The sequence below is a fragment of the Heloderma suspectum genome, chromosome Z (assembly GCF_057233095.1).
Source record: "Heloderma suspectum isolate Gila_16-S chromosome Z, 16-S_ref, whole genome shotgun sequence".
In the NCBI taxonomy this organism is placed as follows: Eukaryota; Metazoa; Chordata; class Lepidosauria; order Squamata; family Helodermatidae; genus Heloderma; species Heloderma suspectum.
In genome coordinates, this window is record NC_139476.1 from 12,751,577 (window position 1) to 12,772,607 (window position 21,031).

A 21,031-nucleotide genomic window follows, 5' to 3' on the forward strand; every position below is an offset into this window, starting at 1 on the left:
ATAGCATCACTGATGCAATGAATATGGACTTGAGCACGCTCCGGGTGAGAGCGGAGGATAGGAAGGCCTGGCGTGCTCTGGTCCATGGGGTCACGAAGAGTCGGACACGACTGAACGACTGAACAACAACAACAACAATTCTCATTGAACAAAGTGGGATTTATTTTTGAGTAAACATGCTCAGGATTCCACTGAAGGCTTCAATCCTGAATTACACTCAGCCAGGTGTAAATCCCATTGAACCCCGGAGTAATTATTTCAAGGTAAATATGGATAGTATTGCACTGTTGATGCCAATAATTATTAAATAAAATTACTGAGCATAGTAATTTTTATAATTCAATTATGTATAATGTGTCTATCTTGGTTTATAGCCCCAAGGAAATAATTATAGTATTATTTGCTGTTACTAGTTTTACCAAGAGTAAATTTATAGTTTATAGCTATTGTTGTTGTTCAGTCATTAAGTCGTGTCTGACTCTTCGTGACCCCATGGACCAGAGCACACCAGGCCTTCCTATCCTCCGCTCTCTCCCGGAGCGTGCTCAAGTTCATTTATAGCTATTACTAGCCTGGAAAATGAGGTTCCCGTTTCACATTCATAATAAGTAAGAGTTAGGCTAGAATGCTATACAGGGAGGACAAAGAGTCTTATGGCACAAGACTAACACATTTATTTTGGCATAAATAAATACATTTATTTTGTTAAGGTGCTTCCAGAAGGAGGGCTCCTAGCTCTACCAATCAGAAGGCATGATGCAGCAATTCCATCTCCCCCCCCCCTTTAATGGGTTTTCTGTAGTAAGGGAAAGGGTGGAAGAAGCAATGAGAAAACATGGGGCGGGGGGATACAAGCAGAAGGCATCCAGACACACACACCCTCCAAAATTCCATGAATGAGGCAGGCCACTTGCATTATAGAAAGCTCTTTAAGGTGCCAGAAGACTCCTTGTTGTTTTTTGCAACAATATAACACAGCTACCCTATGGAAAATCCTATAGACTTTGCCTGGGAAGAAGTCTGACTGAATTTAATGGGATTTACTTCTGAGTAGGCATCCTTGCCCCTTCATGGATCACTGCCTTGTTGTGGCGAAGGGGCTTGCGTAACTCAGTGAAGCCATAAGCTATGCCGTGCAGGGCCACCCAAGCCGGACAGGTCATGGCGGAGAGTTCTGACAAAATGTGGTCCACTGGAGAAGGAAATGGCAACCCACTCCAGTATTCTTGCCAAGAAAACCCCATGGAACGTATCACAAGGCTAAAAGATATGACGCCGGAAGATGAGTCCCTCAGGTCGGAAGGTGTCCAATATGCTACTGGGGAAGAGCAGAGGGAATTTCCAAGTAGCGCCAGAAAGAGTGAAGCGGCTGGGCCAAAGCCGAAAGGACACTCAGCTGTGGATGTGTCTGGTGGTGAAAAGAAAATCCGATGCTGTAAAGAACAATATTCTGTGTATGAAAAAATACACAGAATTCTGGCCCCATCACTTCGTGGCATATAGAAGGGGAAGAAATGGAAGCAGTGACAGATTTTACTTTCTTGGGCTCCAAGATCACCGCAGACGGTGACTGTAGCCATGAAATTAAAAGACGCTTGCTCCTTGGGAGGAAAGCTATGGCAAACCTAGACAGCATAGTAAGAAGCAGAGACATCACCTTGCCGACAAAGGTCCGTCTAATCAAAGCTATGGTTTTCCCAGTAGTAATGTATGGCTGTGAGAGCTGGACTATAAGGAAGGCTGAGCGCCGAAGAATCAATGCTTTCGAACTGTGGTGCTGGAGAAGACTCTTACAAGTCCCCTGGACTGCAAGGAGGTCAAATCAATCAATCCTAAAGGAAATCAACCCTGAGTGCTCATTGGAAGGACAGAGACTGAAGCTGAAGCTCCAATATTTTGGCCACCTAATGCGAAGAGAAAACTCTCTGGAAAAGACCCTGATGCTGGGAAAGACTGAAGGCAAAAGGAGAAGTGGACGGCAGAGGATGAGATGGCTAGATAGCATCACGGATGCAATGAATATGAACTTGAGCACGCTCCGGGAGAGAGCGCAGGACAGGAAGGCCTGGCGTGCTCTGGTCCATGGGGTCACGAAGAGTCGGACATGACTGAACAACAACAACAAGGCATGCTTGGGATTATGGTGTGTGTGCTTCAGTTATAAAACTCATGGCCTATATTGCAACCAAACATGCCACAAAATTGCTTTCAGGCAATTTTTGCGGTGCAGTCCTGTGCATGTATACTCAGAAGTATGTCCTACTGAGTTTAGTGGCACTTAATCCCAGGTAAATGCATTGCAGTCTTCTTCTGATTAATAATAATAATAATAATATTTTTTTAAAAAAAAATCCTTAACCATCCAGTTTTGCCAAAACACCTGCACGGTTATTATTGCTGCTTTGGCTACTTATATAAATAATCTTTATTTATGTCGTATTATTTTTAGGGTTACCCTCCCAAGGATTTTAAAAAACCATGATACAAACAAAACAGATCTCAAGGCGGGGATGAAATCTCGCGAGAAGAGCGCTTCTCATTTTTCCGGCGAGGCTTGGGGGAGACCTCGTCTCTCCAGGGCGGGAGTTCTTTGTCTCGGCGAGCGTCGTCGCGCGCAAGGTCCCCAAGGACTCGCTTTCCCATGGGCTCTCGCGCCACCCGCGCGTGCGCGGGGCTCCTCCCGCGCTTGTCTTTCCTTTTTTCTTTTCAAGAGGTCGCCCGTCCTGCGGACGCTTCTGCCGGCCGCGCGTGCGCAGTGCCCGTCCCCAGGGCGCCCTTCCCGTTCTTTTTTTTTTAAAGACGCGCTCCCCTTCGGAAGCTTGCGCCTGCCGCGCGTGCGCAGCGCGCCTCCCGGGGCTTCGTCTGCCCGCTCCTTCCCAGGACTCGCTTTCCCATGGGCGGCCGCGCCGGCCGCGCATGCGCGGCGCCCGCCGCCGTCCATATTTCTCCGCCTGAGGTAAAAGAATCTAAGATGGCGGCCGTCGGGGCGTCGGGGGGCTCCGCGGCCACCACGGCGGCGGCGGCGGCCTCCACGACGGCGCCCGCGGCCTCCTCGGCCGCCGCCTCCTCCTCATCGTCCGCGGCAGTCGCGGCGTCGTCGTCGGCCTCCGCGGCGGCCCCTCAGCCCCCGTCGTCGCAGCCGGCGGGAGGAAGCACCGGGGCGGCGCAGCAGGCGGGGGGCTCCGGCGGCGCCGAGGCGACGCCCGGCGGCGGCGGCAACGGCTCCGCGGGCTCGTCGTCGTCGTCGTCCTCGGGGGGCGGCGGCGGCGGCGCGGCGGGGGCGTCCCCGGGGGCGTCGGAGTCGTGGTACGTGGCGCTGCTGGGCTTGGCCGAGCACTTCCGCACGTCCAGCCCGCCCAAGGTGCGGCTCTGCGTCCACTGCCTCCAGGCCGTGCTGCCCCGCAAGCCCCCCGCGCGCGTCGAGGCCCGCACGCACCTCCAGCTCGGCTCCGTCCTCTACCACCACACGCGCAACGGAGAGCAGGCCCGCGGGCACCTCGAGAAGGCGGTGCGTCCCGGCGCGGGGCGGGCGGGCGCGGGAGGGCGGGAAAGGAAGAAACAAACAAAGAAGCGAAGGGGCGCGGGGGGCTCCCCGGGCCTCGCAGCTGGCCTCCGGGCCCTTCTCTCCGAATTCGCACCGCCGCGGAGCAGGAGGGGCTCTCGGCGGCCGCTAGTCCTCATGACGTGCCGCGAGGCTTGTTACGTTCCTCTACCGCCCGATAGCCCAGGCTCCCTGGCCAGTCCGCAGCCAGCAGAGCTATAAAATGCAACGGGGTAAAACGTCATATAAAAGTTTAAAAGGGGGCAAGCAAACCCAACGGGAAACCCGCCGCCGGTGTCGGAGGCTGCCCATGTACATCACTTGCTGATGCACAGATTGATTGATTGATTGATTGATTGCATTTCTATCCCGCCTTCCCCCCCCCCCCTTTGAGCAACCCAAGGTGGCGTACATAATCCTCCTCCTCTCTGTTTTAGCCTCACGGCAACAGCCCTGTGAGGTAGGTTGGGCTGAGAGTGTGTGACTGGCCCAAAGGCACCCAGTGAGCTTCCATGGCTGAGTGGGGACTAGAACCCAGATCTCCTAGCTCCCAGTCCAACGCTCTTGCCACTATACCACACTTCCCCCCCCCCATTTTTCTCTCTCAGTAGTCAAAGGGGTCACCCCATGAAGCTGAACAGAGAGAGAGATTCAGGGCAGATCAAAGGGAGGACTTCTTCACACAGCATAGTTAAAAATAGCATTCGCCTTGCCCAACCTGGGGACCTCCAGGTGCTTTGGACTGGAGTTCCCATCAGCCCCAGCCATGGAGGTTGGGGGTGCTGGGGTTTGTAGTCCAAAACATTTGGAGGGCATTGAATTGGGAAAGCATAGTTAAACTATGGAACTTGCTACCACAGGATGTAGTGATGGCCACCAAGTTGGGTGGCTTTAAAAGGGGGTTAGACAAATTCCTGGAGGAGAAGGCTAGCAGTGGCTACTAGTCCTGATGGCTATATGCTTCCTCCAGTATCAGAGGCAGTGAGCCTATGTGCACCAGTTGCTGGGGGACGTGAGCGAGAGGGTACTGTTGCACTCCTGTCCTGCTTGTGGGTTTCTGTGGTTCTCCTCCCCCCATTTTTCTCCCTCTCCTAATACCCAAAGGGGTCACCCCATGAAGCTGAACAGAGAGAGAGATTCAGGGCAGATCAAAGGGAGGACTTTTTCAAACAGCACAGAGTTAAAACTATGGAATTTGCTACCACAGGACATAGTGATGGCCACCAACTTGGATGGTTTTACAAGGGGGTTGGACAAATTCCTGGAGGAGAAGGCTAGCAATGGCTACTAGTCCTGCTAGCTATATGCCACCTCCAGTAGTAGAGGCAGTATGCCTATGTACACCCGTTGCTGTGAAACATGGGCATGAGGGTGCTGTTGCAATCATGTCCTCCTTGTGGGTTTTTCACTGGTAGGCTACTGGGTGAACAGATTGCTGGATTGGATGCATCCTTGGTCCAATCCAACATGGCTCTTCTTATGTTCTAACATATAAATAAGCATATCCGAATAGTATGCCAATGTGTTTTCTTTTTTCGCAGATGTGCTTCCTTTCCTTTTTGAGGGGGTTGATATAATTGTATAATTGCCCAGCCTGTGTAGTTGACACACTAGACTAACTATCTGCAACCTGGTGCTCTCCAGAGGTTTGGACTTCAGCCAGCCAATAGTTAGGAATGCTGGAGTTGAAGTCCAAAACATTTGGAGGGTGCCAGGTTGTGGGAGGCTGACACAGATAAATAATAATGGAGATACACACAGATATGAACAAACAAAGGGCACCGACATGCTTGACAAAAGGGAAAGCTTCTAGATCTGCAGACTCGGAACTCTTAGTCCAAATGGCCATAATCTGGAGGACAATTCGTAAGCATTATACCAGTCCACATCTGGTTTTTTTCTCCTGAGGATTTTTAATCTCCGGGCATTCCAAACTGCCACTCCTGACGAGGGTAGAAGCCAAAAAACTGAGTTCAAAATATATATTTTTAAATATTCTGTTAGTTTTGTGTGTGTGTGTGTGTATATATATATATACACACACATACAAACAGCAAGGCCTTTATAGCCTTGCACTTCCAAACAATGAAAACTAATTTTAGGGAAGGAAGATATAAGAACATCCCCAGGGAACAACATCTCTGTATTTGTGACAGTCATGTGGTTGAGGATACAGCACACTGCGTGCTACATTGCAAGTTATATAAAATTCCAAGAGATAAATATTAAATGAGATGTTGAGCACCTGTAGCTAACCTTAATGGTATGGATAAAATTAAATACTTGTCAGGCACTTGTCTCATCTGCTTCTGCTTTCAATCAACAACCAGGTTTCTAGGTTGTTTCATAATGTCTGAACCCAGAACTCTGGGTTGTTTAGGGGTTAAGCAACCCTGAGTTAACCCAACAATTACCCATTGTTCCTTTCTGGGTTGTTAAGTGAAAGGGGAAGTGGCAAGCAGGTGGGAGGCAGTTCACTCACTCCTGCACACCCCCACCAATTCCTGGGTTAAACATTGGCTATGATGTACGAACCCCATCCCTTTATTATAACTGTGCTGCTTTTCCCTCTACTGCAAAAAAATCCACCATTCTGTTAAATTGTTTTTGTTGTTGTTGTTCAGTCGTTCAGTCGTGTCCGACTCTTCGTGACCCCATGGACCATAGCACGCCAGGCCTTCCTGTCCTGCGCTCTCTCCCGGAGCGTGCTCAAGTTCATATTCATTACATCCGTGATGCTATCTAGCCATCTCATCCTCTGCCGTCCCCTTCTCCTTTTGCCTTCAGTCTTTCCCAGCATCAGGGTCTTTTCCAGGGAGTTTTCTCTTCGCATTAGGTGGCCAAAATATTGGAGCTTCAGCTTCAGTATCTGTCCTTCCAATGAGCACTCAGGGTTGATTTCCTTTAGGATGGACTGATTTGACCTCCTTGCAGTCCAGGAGACTCGTAAGAGTCTTCTCCAGCACCACAGTTCGAAAGCATCAATTCTTCGGCGCTCAGCCTTCCTTATAGTCCAGCTCTCACAGCCATACATTACTACTGGGAAAACCATAGCTTTGATTAGACGGACCTTTGTCGGCAAGGTGATGTCTCTGCTTCTTACTATGCTGTCTAGGTTTGCCATAGCTTTCCTCCCAAGGAGCAAGCGTCTTTTAATTTCATGGCTACAGTCACCGTCTGCGGTGATCTTGGAGCCCAAGAAAGTAAAATCTGTCACTGCTTCCATTTCTTCCCCTTCTATATGCCAGGAAGTGATGGGGCCAGATGACATGATCTTAGTTTTTTGAATGTTGAGTTTCAAACCAGCTTTTGCACTCTCCTCTTTCACCCTCAACAAGAGGCTCTTGAGATCCTCTTCGCTTTCTGCCATTAGGGTGGTATCGTCTGCATATCGGAGGTTGTTGATAATTCTCCCGGCAATCTTAATTCCGACCTCTGATTCATCCAACCCGGCATTTCTCATGATGTACTCTGCATATAAGTTAAATAAGCAGGGTGACAATATGCAGCCTTGTTGTACTCCTTTCCCAATTTTGAACCAATCGGTTGTTCCATGTCTGGTTCTTACTGTTGCTTCTTGGCCCTTGTACAGGTTTCTCAGGAGACAGGAAAGGTGGTCTGGTACTCCCATCTCTTTAAGAATTTGCCACAGTTTGTTGTGATCCACACAATCAAAGGCTTTAGCATAGTCAATGAAGCAGAAATAGACGTTTTTCTGGAATTCTCTTGCTTTCTCCATGATGCAGCGAATGTTGGCGATTTGATCTCTAGTTCCTCTGCCTCTTCGAAACCCAGCTTGTACTTCCGGTAGTTCTCGGTTCGCATACTGCTGAAGCCTAGCTTGTAGGATTTTGAGCATCACCTTGCTGGCATGTGAAATGAGCGCAATTGTGCGGTAGTTTGAACACTCTTTGGCATTGCCCTTCTTTGGAATTGGAATGTAAACTGACCTTTTCCAGTCTTGTGGCCACTGTTGAGTGTTCCAGATTTGTTGGCATATTGAATGCAGCACTTTAACAGCATCATCTTTTAGGATTTTAAATAGCTCGGCTGGAATACTGTCATCTCCGCTAGCTTTGTTGTTACTAATGCTTCCTAAGGCCCACTTGACTTCACTCTCTAGGATGTCTGGCTCAAGTTCAGTGACCGCACTATCATGGCTATCAGGGACATTCAGATCTTTCCTGTATAGTTCTTCTGTGTATTCTTGCCACCTCTTCTTAATCTCATCTGCTTCTGTTAGGTCCCTGCCTTCTTTGTCGTTTATCATGCCCGTCTTTGCACAAAACGTTCCCTTGAGATCTCCCATTTTCTTGAAGAGATCTCTAGTCTTTCCCATTCTGTTGTTTTCCTCGATTTCTTTGCATTGTTCATTTAAGAAGGCCTTCTTGTCTCTCCTTGCTATTCTCTGGAACTCTGCATTCAGTTGGGTATATCTTCCCCTTTCTCCTTTGCTTTTCACTTCCCTTCTTTCGTGAGCTACTTGTAAAGCCTCATCAGACAGCCACTTGGCTTTCTTGCATTTCTTTTTCTTTGGGACGGATTTCGTTGCTGCCTCCTGAACAATGTTACGGACCTCCGTCCATAGTTCCTCAGGCACTCTGTCTATCAGGTCTAATCCCTGAAATCTATTCCTCACCTCCACTGTATATTGATCAGGGATATGATTTAGGTCATACCTGAATGGTTTAGTGGTTTTCCCTACGTTCTTCAATTTAAGCCGAAATTTTGCAAGAAGCAGCTCATGACCTGAGCCACAGTCAGCTCCAGGTCTTGTTTTTACTGACTGTATGGAGCTTCTCCATCTTTGGCTGCAAAGGACATCATCAATCTGATTTCGATATTGACCATCTGGTGACGTCCATGTGTAGAGTCGCCTCTTGTGCTGTTGGAAAAGAGTGTTTGCTATGATCAGCATGTTCTCTTGGCAAAAGTCTATTAGCTTTTGTCCTGCTTCATTTTGTACACCAAGGCCATGCCTGCCTGTTATCCCGGTCATTTCTTGACTTCCTACTTTAGCATTCCAATCCCCTATGATGAAGAGGACATCTTTTTTTGGTGTTAGTTCTAGAAGGTGTTGTAGGTCTTCATAGAACCGATCAACCTCAGCTTCTTCAGCCTCAGTGGTTGGGGCATAGACTTGAATTACTGTGATGTTGAATGGTTTGCCTTGGATTCGTACTGAGATCATTCTATCATTTTTAAGATTGTACCCCAGTACTGCTTTTCCCACCCTTTTATTGACTATGAGTGCTACTCCATTTCTTCTAAGGGATTCTTGCCCGCAATAGTAGATATGATGGTCACCTGAATTAAATTCGCCCATGCCTGTCCATTTTAGTTCGCTGATTCCCAAGATGTCGATGTTCAATCTTGCCATCTCATGTTTGACCACCTCCAGCTTACCTTGATTCATTGATCTGACATTCCAGGTTCCTAAACAATATTGTTCTTTACAGCATCGGATTTTCTTTTCACCACCAGACACATCCACAGCTGAGTGTCCTTTCGGGTTTGGCCCAGCCGCTTCACTCTTTCTGGCGCTACTTGGAAATACCCTCTGCTCTTCCCCAGTAGCATATTGGACACCTTCCGACCTGAGGGGCTCATCTTCCGGCATCATCTCTTTTAGCCTTGTGATACGTTCCATGGGGTTTTCTTGGCAAGAATACTGGAGTGGGTTGCCATTTCCTTCTCCAGTGGACCACATTTTGTCAGAACTCTCTGCCATGACCTGTCCGTCTTGGGTGGCCCTGCACGGCATAGCTTATGGCTTCACTGAGTTATGCAAGCCCCTTCGCCACAACAAGGCAGTGATCCATGAAGGGGGTTAAATTGTTACAAGCAAGCATATAGGGAAAAGCTTGAGCTACATAAAGTCTTTTGCTACACAGGCACACAATAATCTGCACGGAGTATAGAGCACACTGCTCTTGAGGCAGTGTTGTGTTCTATCATAAGCAGAAAGAGAAGATGGAAGGGGTAGAGAAGTGTTGTATTGTAGAGAATGTTGTAAGAGAAGTGTTGTAGAGAAGTTGGAGATGATTAAACAGGTGTGCATAAAGTTCTTAACAAAGGGATAGAATAGAATGTGAAGGATGAGGAGAACAACCCTGCATGGCAAAAGAATGAAGCGAGTGTCTTGGTATGGCAGTTGAATGGAAACCTCTAGAGACAACATAAAAGGAATAGGGAGATGATGGAGGCAAGAAAGAGAATGCTCTAGGAAAACTAGGGAGAAGGGAGCAACTCAGTAGGAAGCTTTTTCAGCCTGAGGGCTGTGATTCCTTATGGGTAACCGTCCAGAGTTCGCATACTAGCAGTGAGCAAAGCCAAACCCCCTATTTACACACAGCACAGAAATGCATCAAGCTACCTGTGGAAGAAGAGAGCACTCTTCCCCCATAAGCAGCTTGGCAGTGGGACTCTGCAGCCCAGACCCCTCTTCCTTGTTTCTTACCTATTTCTCATTGAGCAGCTGATTGGAGATCAGTGCGGAAAACAGGTTGGGGAGCCATGGGGAGGGAAGAGTGGGTGGGGCTCAGGGCGGTGGCGGTGGGGGGTGATAGGCTGCAGTTGGCCCGCATGCCACCTCCGGTCTGTGCTGATTGGCAGTAGCTCTCTAGTGTTTCAGACAGTCTTTCCTAGCCCTATCTAGAGATGCTGGTAATTGAATGTGGGACCTTTTGTGCAAAGTAAGTGCTCTACCACAGAATTACAGCCCTGTAGTATGTAGTAGGTGTAGAGACATGCCAAGAAGGAACTGAAGCATTCAGGGGTTGTGGGAAGGATTAAAGTAGACTGTTTCAAGGAAAGGGGAGAGTGGGCATCTTAAGAGGGTGATGAAGGCCAGCTGTGAGTTCCATTTCTGTTGACTTGTGGAATTTTCTAATTTTTCACTGTTTCTTTTACAGTGGCTGATATCGCAGCAAGTATCCTTTTTTCCTGATCCCATGAAAAGTGGGATCGTTACATGTGAGCCTTTCCTCCCAGATTGTTTGGATATTTAACATGACCCAGGTAACCATGAACAAAACGTTACCAACCTCCATTGATTTCATATTGTGCTTTCATTAATCTACATTTAGGGAAGTGATTGTCTTCCATTTGCTTTGGATGCTGCTTAAACATTTTCTCAGGGTGTAAGTTCTCCTTTGCTGGAGGTTTGTAAGCAGAAGCTGGGCAACCATCTTTGAGAGATGCTGGAGTTATATCCTGCGTTGCGGATCCTGCATCGAACAGGGGCTTGGACTGTTCCAACTCTGTGATCTTATCATGCTAACTCAACTGGCCAACAGAAAATGTTAATGTATTCACTTAACTTGGACACTACTAGATTCCACAGTTTGAGGATGTCAAATTTGAAGCCGCCAGCCTCCTGTCTGAGCTGTATTGTCAAGAGGTAAGTGGAGAAGAATGTGCTTCCCATGTTGTTTTTTAAATGCCACTATTTTGTAGGACTGGCAGCCAAAAAAGGCTTCAAAAGGGTTGTTTGCTTCAGCACAAAATAAGATGAACTAGGAAAGTTTTTATCTACATCTGTCAACTTGCTTATTTGTGTGTGAAAATCTATGTGCACCTTTTTCATCAAAATGAGCTAATCAGTTTTTACATTGTGCTGCTATTCTAGCATTTAACTGATGACTCGAATAGTAAATTTATTAAAATTTGAATGCCTCTGTGTTGCAAGAAAGGGGACTGTTTCAGGATCCTGAAAGGGGCAGTTTCTTAAAATTCCTGAAAGTTCTCAGATCTGTTTAAAGGTTGCCCTTAGCTCCTTAGTAGAGCACCTGATTTGCATGCAGAAGGCCCCAGCCATTCAGTTCCTCACAGGTAGGGCTGGAACACTGAGCTAGATGGATCAACTCAATGTAAGGCAGCTTCCTGCGTCTCACACAGTGTAACAAAGAAAAGCTGCTGCCTAGCGTTAGAATGAAAGGCTTCCTTGAACATCTCCTTTTTCATCACATTTGGTAATGTACTTGGTCTGCCTGAGTTCTGTGTTTAATAAGCAGCAGGGGTTTCCCTCCTCTTTCCCCCATGCTGTTAGAAAAGCCAGAATAGTCTCATCTGAAAGCCTTCACGCTGACAAATTCATAGAGGATAGGTGTAGTGAAGGCTGTTAGTTGTGATCGCTGAATAGGACTTCCTATGCTGAGAGCTTCCAAATACCTGACTCTAGACACAAGCTAGAGGGGTGGCTATTGCCTTTGCGCCCTCTTGGTGAGCCTCCTGCTACGTGCTGTTGAGAGACAGAATTTTAGATTAGATGAAAACTGGAAGCTGCCTTATAATATCAAATCGCTATTTTTCTTGTATTATCTACCTTGACTGGCAGCTCTTTTCCCAGGCCTTGAGAACAGGTCTTTTCTGGTGCTCTTGTCTGGCATACTGTGTCACCCTGGCCGTGGGCATTGAACTCTTAGATTAGAAGTGCCAAAATAGTGATAGATCAGACTCAAAGGTTTGCTTACAATGAGACTTTATTGAGTAAGCACACAGGTGTACCCAATGGTTGGATCAGACAGCTTCTCTGAACCCGGAGCCACTGGGTACAATGGGTCTTATACTCTGCAGGTTAGCAATAAGCAGCTTTTAAGCAGCACACACCCCTAGCGTTCATTCTCAGCATAGGCTAAAAGTGTTTGATTCTCAGGCACAGCCACCTGTAAACAGACTTTGCTTCCCAGGCACATCAGAGATAAAGACTCTCATTAGCAAGGAATGCACCAAGAAGGCTGTTATCGGCCTTTTAACACATCTGCACATGCTCAGAGGCTTACTAGCATGGGAATTGCTCTAATAATGAACTTAAGCAAGCATTATGGATCTCTAGCCCCCTTTAACACTATAAATGACTTGGCTACGCTCCTGGGGCCAGTACAGATACTTTTAACTCAGGGCTGGGCAACTTAATGGCCTTCCAAATGTTGGCCTGCAACTCTAGTCATTCCTCACCAATGGCTATGCTGGCTAGAGCTGATGGGAGTTGCAGGCCAATATTATCTGGAGGGCCACACAGTCCTGCCCCCCCCCCCATTTCAACTGGAGATGCCAGGGACAGAACCTGGGACCCTCTGCAAGCAAAGCAGGTGCTCTGCCCCAATTCAAGGCAGTGATTGATCTGAACCAGCAAGACAAATCTGACATTCTTCTGTATCTTTAGAGTATTATAAATTCCCTCAGGGATTTTCAAGCAGGTGTATTTATTTGAAATGTGCTTTGGAGAGAGTAGTGTCCACTCTTCATTCAGTGTACTAGCATGGTGACCTGTTATTTTGCTGTGTCTGACTTCTTCCTGTTGGTTCTGCTCTTTTCTATTAGCACTGGAGTTCTCCCCGCCACCACTTTTGTTTGCAAGAGTTGATTTTTGTTGCCTTTCCTTTCAGAACTCTGTTGATACGGCAAAGCCCCTGCTGCGTAAAGCCATCCAGATCTCGCAGCAGACTCCATACTGGCACTGCCGCCTCCTTTTCCAGCTTGCAGTAAGTTTGTTTTGGACATTGTCTGAGATGGGATAAATTACTGTGAAAATGTTATGAGCTTGAGGGATGGGAATCTAAAAGAGCTGCAGACTGGCAGGTATTTGTGCAGGCTGAAAGGAGACATGTACAGTGCTTTTCTGTCAAAGCTGTGTGGCGCTGGCCTTAAGACAGGAAGCCTGTCCATGTCGAGATAGCAACAAAGCCATGAGAAGGTGATCCTTGTAGGGCAGGGAGATAAGCTTGCAACTATTCTTAGAAGTAAGTCTGTATGCACAGGTTACTAGTCCACAAGCATTTTCACTAGCTCTGCCTTTCCCTCCTCTTTGGTTAGTTATTTGTGGCCAAAAAGGAGGAGACAGAATTGGCTTTTGTAAAGCATCCTTCCCTGTTCTAACTGGCCACAATCAACTGGGTGGGCATTGGTGGTTTACAAGTTTGGTTGTAAATATTGTAGGGGGTGAGTTTTAAGTTGGGCATTTCTTGGTGAGGCTATACCTCAACAGTGATCATTGCCTTGAGATTCCAGTGCTTGTGGTGGCATAATTTCACATCTTCTCAACCCTGAGATTTAGTATCTTGCTTCAACAAGAAAAATATGAGGTTTGAAAGGTTCTGTCTACACCACTGTATCTAGCAGTGGGCATCTGAACCACATGCTTTTTGGTGTGCAGGCTGCTAGGCATTGCTCATTAACCCCCTTTGCACTGGAAGTGTATACAATCCAAAGTGGACATTCGTAGCCAATTGGCTACTTTGTAGCAGCACATCTAACTTCCACGGTCAGCTTGTAAGACTAGGTTTGAAAGGTAGAATGTTTTTAAAAATGACTGCGTACGTTTTCCCAATTAGCAACTCCACACACTTGAGAAAGATTTGGTGTCAGCGTGTGACCTTCTGGGGGTTGGAGCAGAATACGCCCGTGTGGTAGGGTCAGAATATACAAGGTAGGTAACATCTTGTTCTTTGGGTGTACAGGAAAAGGTGGCAGAAGGTTCTGGAATGTATTCTGTGGTGATGTGCAGAGCTGTCATGCTGTGCAAGGTTTACATCTCGTAGAATGACACATACCTTCTTACAGCAAGGAGCTTCTGACCGAGCTCCACTTCCCCTTTTCAGCAGCTTTAAATAAAGGATCAGAGGCAATTGAAAGATCACTGGGAATGTGTCATACTTCTGGCCACTCTCTATTGTGTGTTAGAATCTTAGCATGGTTCATTTTTCTTTCAGGGCCCTGTTTCTGCTAAGTAAAGGCATGGTAAGTTGTGTGCACTTTTCACCAAACTGATTGCAGTACTTGTTAGACTGTTATATTGGCCCGAGGAGCATAATCAAGTCACCTGTGATGTTAGAGGGGCCTAGAGATCCATAACGCCTTGCCTAAGTTCGTTATTAGTGCAATTCCCTTGCTAGTAAGCCTCTGAGCATGTGAAGATGATTCAAAGGCTGATACATTCCACACGAATGAGCCAGACGGCCTTATCAAGATGTGCCTGAGAAGCAAAGTGTGCTTATGCTGAGCTGCAGGTGGTGATTGTGCTGGGAACCACGCAATGCTAGTCTACGCTGGGAATGGACACTAGGGGGCTCTTGCTGTTGTCATGCTGCCTCACTGCTGACATGTATGCTATAAAACCCATTGTACCCCATGGCTCTGGGTTCAGAGAAGCTGTCTGATCCAACCATTGGGTACAACTGTATGCTGTAAGTTGCTCAATAAAGTACTCTTTGTAAGTAAACCTATGGATCTGATTTATCACTACCTTGGCACCTCTAAATTAAGATGTCAACGCCCACAGCTGGGGCAATACAACTGTAAGTCTGCAGTCAGAGTTTGTTCTGTGTGTTAATGTACAGTGAAGGTGTACAGGGGCTCAGATTGTAGTCTTCTGGACCACTGACCAACCTCCAGTAAAACAGCAGAAACTGAGGGCTGCACTAAGCCATATGTCATCCAAAATGTGCCTGTAATCAGTTGTATCTTTAACACAGTATCTTTTAAATATCCCATGAGTTTCATCCTCTATTGGTTCTGTTGGAAGGTTCTTCCTTCAGAAATGGCAAAATTGCTACAAGGGGTGCTAGGGAGACAAACTTCCAGAAGTTCAGGAGAGAAAAAGGAAACCTTATTTCCTTATAGCTGTTTCAAACTCCCAGAATTTGGGACCTGAAACACTGGACTTCTTAAATATCTTTGGGGCCATCCCTATTTCACTGGTTGCTGAGGCTACAAGGTGACTTCCCCTCCCCCCGCACTAGGGTAGATAACCTTGCTTTGACCTATCAGTAATGAGCATTTTGTTTTGTTTGCCACTCTGTTTTTTGGGAGGATAAGGCTGGGTCAAGACAGAGTGAAGTGGAAAGGAGCAACACTGGAATGAAAAAGAGAAGACAAAATTGTCCAGTGTGCATCTTCCTGTATTCTCATACTAAGCCTCTAATCCTGTACCCTCTTACCCATTAAACTCAGTGGAACTTATTCATGAGGAGACATGGATAGGATTGTGCTGTTAACCTCAAACTGTCATGGGTGTTGGCAAAAAGAAAGAACCTTAACTGGGAATATTTTAAAGACATTCACTCTATAGATAAAAAGGAATGCATGCAAAATATATACAGTGAGTCAAAGAGATGGAAAGCCTGCTTGTAAAAGTGAAACAGTATGAATAAATACTCTATTTAGATTTTAATCGACATGGCTCAGTGGTCTGATTTGCACCATTGTTCAAGAAATACATGGAAACGTTTTACTGAGAAATTTGAATCAATCCACCCTGGCCTCCCACTAAAGAAAGAGTGGCCAGAGATCTTGCTGTACTTGAGCATCTCATTTCTTTTCCCTCCCCTTCCAGGTTATGTCTCATCTTGGGCTATTTTGTTTCCCTCATGTCAGTAGCGCTGCTTCTGTTATTGCTATAGCTGGCATACAGGGTGGCCATTCTTGCTTTTTAACCCATATTACAAAAATTGATTAATAGGCCATTTTGATGTACAGCACCAACTCCTCTCCCTGCCCCATTTAAACAGCCTTGGGGGTGAAGTCGGGCATCACCACGTAAGATTAATCCAAGGGAAAACTCCTCTGGGACTTCAGTGAAAGCATTCTAAACTCTTCTGACCTCAACCATTTCTTTTCTCTTCCTGCTTCCTTCCTTACAGCTGCTTCTCATGGAGAGGAAGCTGCAAGAGGTGCACCCGCTGCTTACACTTTGTGGACAAATCGTTGAGAATTGGCAGGGAAACCCCATCCAGAAGGAGTCGTTGCGGGTGTTCTTCTTGGTGCTACAGGTGACGCATTACCTGGACGCTGGTCAGGTCAGTGGAAGTGGTTAGGCCCAAGGAGCTCCCACGCACTGCAGTTTGGGAAAAGATCCATACCATTTAAACATAGGGGGTCAGCTGACAGCCTGCAGGAGGGACCTGGTTTTGGGACCTCACTGGGTCTTGAGGTCCCCACAAAAAAACCTCTTTTTGAAGTTATGATAGAAATTTTTTTGCCCACAGTTTCTCTTACAAGGAAAAAAAGATGTTTTCAAGTTATAACAAATAGATATTCCACACTTTCCGTTTCAGCTTTTAAAAAAATTCTTATGCAAGGTTATGCGTATAGCTGTGAAGCCCTTGCTGCTACATGGTTCCAGTTTAATTATAGAGCCTGAACACAGGGATGGGGGTGGAGCTTGGGCTGTGCAGAAAAAATACACTTGTCTCAAACTACTCTCTAGTGTCCCCCTGAAAATAGGGAAGTTGACTCGCTGTAATGTAGTGTTGGCCACCAACTTGGATGGCTTTAAACGGGGATTAGACAGATTCACGGAGGAGGATAAGGCTATCCATGGCTACAAGCCATGATGGCTGTATATTCCTTTCAGTATCAGAGGAAGTATGCATTTGCATACCAGCTGCTAGGGAATAGAAGTAGGAGATGCTGTTGCTTTCACGTTCTGTTGTGGGTTTCCCATAGGCACCTGGTTGGCCACTGTGGGAAGAGGCTGCTGGATTTGTTAGGCCTTTGGTTCGATCCAGCACAGCTCTTCTTCCGTTGTACTTTAAAACACCAGTGACCCCTGTGTTGATGGATAGAAGGGACCTGTGAGTAGAGCTTGGGGATGAGTCTCCCATCCAAGTTGGATGTGGGCCTTGCATGCATCTCTGTATTCTGGCCTCAACCACCTGCCAGGTTGTTGCAGAGATAAACTGATTTGAAGTGTATCCAACAATTAGAAATCTGCTCAACCATTGAACCACAGCCAGGTTGCAATCTTACCTGGTAGTTCCATGATATTTGAGGAAGAAAGAAAGAAGGGAAAGGACAGAGGAGAGTGTTCTCCTTGCGCCCCCGCCCTTGCCCCTAGCCCCCCGCCGGAACACTTAGATGGGCGCTGGAAGCGTTCTCCTTTCTCCTTGAGCGCATTGGTTCTTCTCTGAGGCATCTCCTCCTTTGCTCAGGTGAAGAGTGTCAAGCCATGCCTGAAGCAGCTTCAGCAGTGCATCCAGACCATCTCGACCCTCCATGACGACGAGATTCTGCCCAGCAACCCTGCGGATCTCTTCCATTGGCTGCCCAAGGAGCACATGTGTGTGCTGGTCTACCTGGTGAGCTACTGTGCTCTGTGTGTTGCTTGGACCCAAGAATCTGGTCACATCATACGAAGCTATGCCAGGTCAGACACTTGGTCTGTCTAGCCCAGTATTTATTATCTGCTTTGACTAGCAATGGCTTTCCAGGGTCTTGGGCCGAGAGGAGTCTTTCCCATCAGCTGCTATAACTGGAGATGGCATGGATTCATCCTCAGAGCTTCTGCATGCAAAGAAGTTGTCTACCACTGAGCTATAGCCCCTCTCTCTGAGCTGTATCCCTTTAACATCATGGTACTATATTCTAACTGTGTGCAACAGGGTTCTCTACATTCGCTGGAAACGCATTGCTGCATTTCCTCCCCTGAGTTGCCAGTGGGTGTTTTTTACCATGTGCTCCAAGGAACTTTTTCAGATAGGTCTCAGGTTGCATCTTTCCAGTTAATAGGATCTTGAGTAGCAGGTGATGGGGACGGCTTCTCTCTCTCACTGCCCAAGACCTTGAAGAGCCACTGCGGCTCAGAGTAGATAACAGATGGACTACTGGCCTGTCTTGGTGTAAGGCAGCTTCATATGTTCCTCAGGAGCATCTGTAGCTCAGGTGTGGAGCACCTGCTTTGCATGTGGGAATGCCCCAAGTTCAGACCCCAGCACTTCTCAGATAACAGGACTGTGGAAAGCCTCTCTCTGCCTGTGACCCTGGAGAGCCCCTACCTATCGGAGTAAACAGCACTGAGCTGGACAGAGCCTTGGTCTAACTTGGTATGAGGCTCTTTCATGTGTTTACTGAAAAGTAAGCCCCACTGAGTTCAAACTGCAGCCTGAGGATTTTGAGAAGGGCAGCTTTCATGATCTCCACCTTATTGACAGATACATTTGAAACCAGGGGAGAAAGATTTTGAAAGACTGGAAATTGAAGGCATAGGCCTTGAAGTGTGTGTGTGTGTGTGTATGTGTATAGAGAGAGAGAGAGGTGGGTGTAAAGTGGCACAACAGCAAAGCAACAAGGAGGCTCCGGATCCACTGTGGATGGAGTCAGTCTTAAGGTAAAATATATATAAGAAAGATAGACTACCAATAGAGTATTTAAATATATATAGTGAGAGAGCGCACTAAATATTTTGGCTTCCACCCTGTCAATAGCTGTGCTGTCAAATGGATACCAGGAGTGGCAGTTTGGAATGCCTGGCAGCGAAAAATTCTTAGGAGAAAAAAACAGAGGTATGACTGGTATAATTCTTCCGAATTGTCCTCCAGGTGTATACACTGACATGCTTGACAAAAAGGAAAATTTCTGGATCTACACACTCAGAACTCTTAGTCCAATTGGCCTTAATCTGGAAGACGATTTGTCAGTATTATACCAATCATATTTCTGTTTTCTCTCTTAAAGAGTTTTCATCTCCAGGCATTCCAAATTGCCCCTCCTAGGAGGAGGATTTCTGAACGGGTTTCATAGTGCCATGATGTTCCCCATCATGGTGATGAGAGAGGATGATTTTAAACATGCAGATTATAACCAGAAGATTTTAATCATGCAGGTTCTGATTGTGCAAGTGCTGTGCCAGCAGGCATGTTGACAATTTAGATAGCTGCAGTGTTTTTTTACGGCTCACTTTCTGTCACGTCTTTTGGTGTGAAACGGATCGTGGTTGCTTGCTGTGGGGAGAGTGTGGGGCCTTTTCATGCAAAGTGATGGCGAAGATTTCTGGTGTTCTTTGCCAGGTGACCGTTATGCACTCCATGCAGGCTGGATACTTGGAGAAGGCTCAGAAGTACACCGACAAAGCACTGATGCAGCTGGAAAAACTCAAAAGTGAGAAGCATAGTTTTTTGGTGTGTGTGTCTTGACAGAGATTCTGTGCTTGAACGCCCAATATGCATGTTACATTTCCCTGCTGGAGGATGTCCCCTTTTCCTATTCTATATTTCTCCCCTTTGTTACTGCTGTTTGAAGGCTAAATTCCCTCTCCAAAGGCCAATGATAGTTCCCATCTCAAACTCTCCACCAGTGACAACTGTGCTATCGTCTTTGCAATGCCTACCCAAGTGTGCTTAATTCAGAGTCACTCAACCAGCCAAGATGTATTCGTAAGCACCTATGAACAGGGCCAAGTTCATTTTTTCCTCTCCGTGTGAGCCCTGCAAGAATCCTTTGTCTAACTGCAGGGACCTTTTGGCATGCCTCATTTCTCCCACAAATGTAGGAGATGGGGCAGGAGGGTGGTTCTTACAGCCCAAGGGGCTTATAATTGGCGAGACTCGGAACGTTGTGAAGATTCCAGAGCAGCTGCTTCCATGTCCTGAAATGGCGGCAGTGGTTGCTTGGCGTGGGACTAGCCCCTGTGGCCGCAGCCCCCCCTCTGGATACAGGGCTGCTCCCCCGCCCCCATTTTCCTCTTAAAGATGCCACCTTTCTCCTCCAGTGCTGGACTGCAGCCCCATTTTATCGTCCTTCCAAGTGATCTTGTTGGAGCACATCATCATGTGCCGTCTCGTCACAGGTCATAAAGCTACAGCCCTGCAGGAGGTAAAACCTGACTTTTAGATTTTATATTCCTTTATACACAACTGGCGGGGGGAGGGGGGCGCTCAGCTAAAATCATGGTGCCATGCTTCGTGAACATGAAGCTGTGCTTGGGGGCACTTAGTAGATCACTGCTGCAGTGTGCAAGGGACTCATCCTAACCCTTGTCTAGCTTTACGGCTTATGCTTATCTTTGAAAGACACCATTCGATAAGGAGGCCAGTTGAGCTCCCCTAGTGAACCCTTCTCTCTGGTCTTCTCTCGTCTTGAGGAGGAGCATCCGCTGCAGCACTACAAACTTGAATTAGTTAAAAAAAAGAAAAAAACTTGGCTAGGGCCAGTCATAGTGGCACAGAATTGGATGGCAAAGGGCAGGAGCAGTGAAAAACTATCCATGGTATGGCATAAAATGCTGTGTTCTTCTCTTCCTTTGCCAAAAGATCTCACAAGTTTGCCAGCTCTGTCAGCAGTCTCCCCGGCTCTTTTCTAATCATGCTGCTCAGCTCCACACTCTTCTGGTGAGTATCATCTGCCCTTGTCACAGAACTCCTCATATTGTCAGGTGGTGGTGTTCTACAGTGTGAGTTCAGTACTGGTAGGGAAGAAAGCTGCAGTTTGTTTATGTATCTATTTGTTATATCCCACCTTTTTTTCTTAAGGAACCCAAGGTGGCTTACACGGTCCTCCTCCTCTCAATTTAGAGGTGAGGTAGGTTAGGCTGAGAGTCAGTGACTGCCCCAAATTTACCCAAGTGAGCTTCATGGCCAAATGGAGACTTGGAACCCTTTCAGAGCTTCAGCTATGGGGCAGTATAGAAATGTCATATAGTAGTAGGGGTAGTAGTAGTGGTAGTAATAATAATAAATAGTCTGGGTCTCAGTCCAACACCCTAACCACTACACC

The 21,031-nt window shown here is 46.9% G+C and overlaps 1 protein-coding gene across 2 annotated transcripts in view; it reads left to right on the forward strand.

Annotated features, from left to right (window-relative positions):
* Positions 1-2,402: 2,402 nt before the first annotated feature.
* MAU2 (MAU2 sister chromatid cohesion factor) overlaps positions 2,403-21,031 on the forward strand; it is a 41,364-nt gene continuing 22,735 nt past the window's right edge. Inside the window, exons 1-11 of one of the 2 annotated variants that reach the window (XM_084825532.1) lie at positions 2,403-3,508; positions 10,456-10,473; positions 10,878-10,943; positions 12,931-13,026; positions 13,876-13,970; positions 14,254-14,281; positions 16,183-16,338; positions 17,473-17,619; positions 19,327-19,417; positions 20,028-20,131; positions 20,569-20,646. In XM_084825532.1, coding sequence (XP_084681658.1) covers positions 2,894-3,508; positions 10,456-10,473; positions 10,878-10,943; positions 12,931-13,026; positions 13,876-13,970; positions 14,254-14,281; positions 16,183-16,338; positions 17,473-17,619; positions 19,327-19,417; positions 20,028-20,131; positions 20,569-20,646 — 1,494 coding nt within the window. In that variant the 5' untranslated portion in view covers positions 2,403-2,893. The remainder of the gene's footprint in view (positions 3,509-10,455; positions 10,474-10,877; positions 10,944-12,930; positions 13,027-13,875; positions 13,971-14,253; positions 14,282-16,182; positions 16,339-17,472; positions 17,620-19,326; positions 19,418-20,027; positions 20,132-20,568; positions 20,647-21,031) is intronic. The other variant, XM_084825533.1, reaches the window with a different exon arrangement.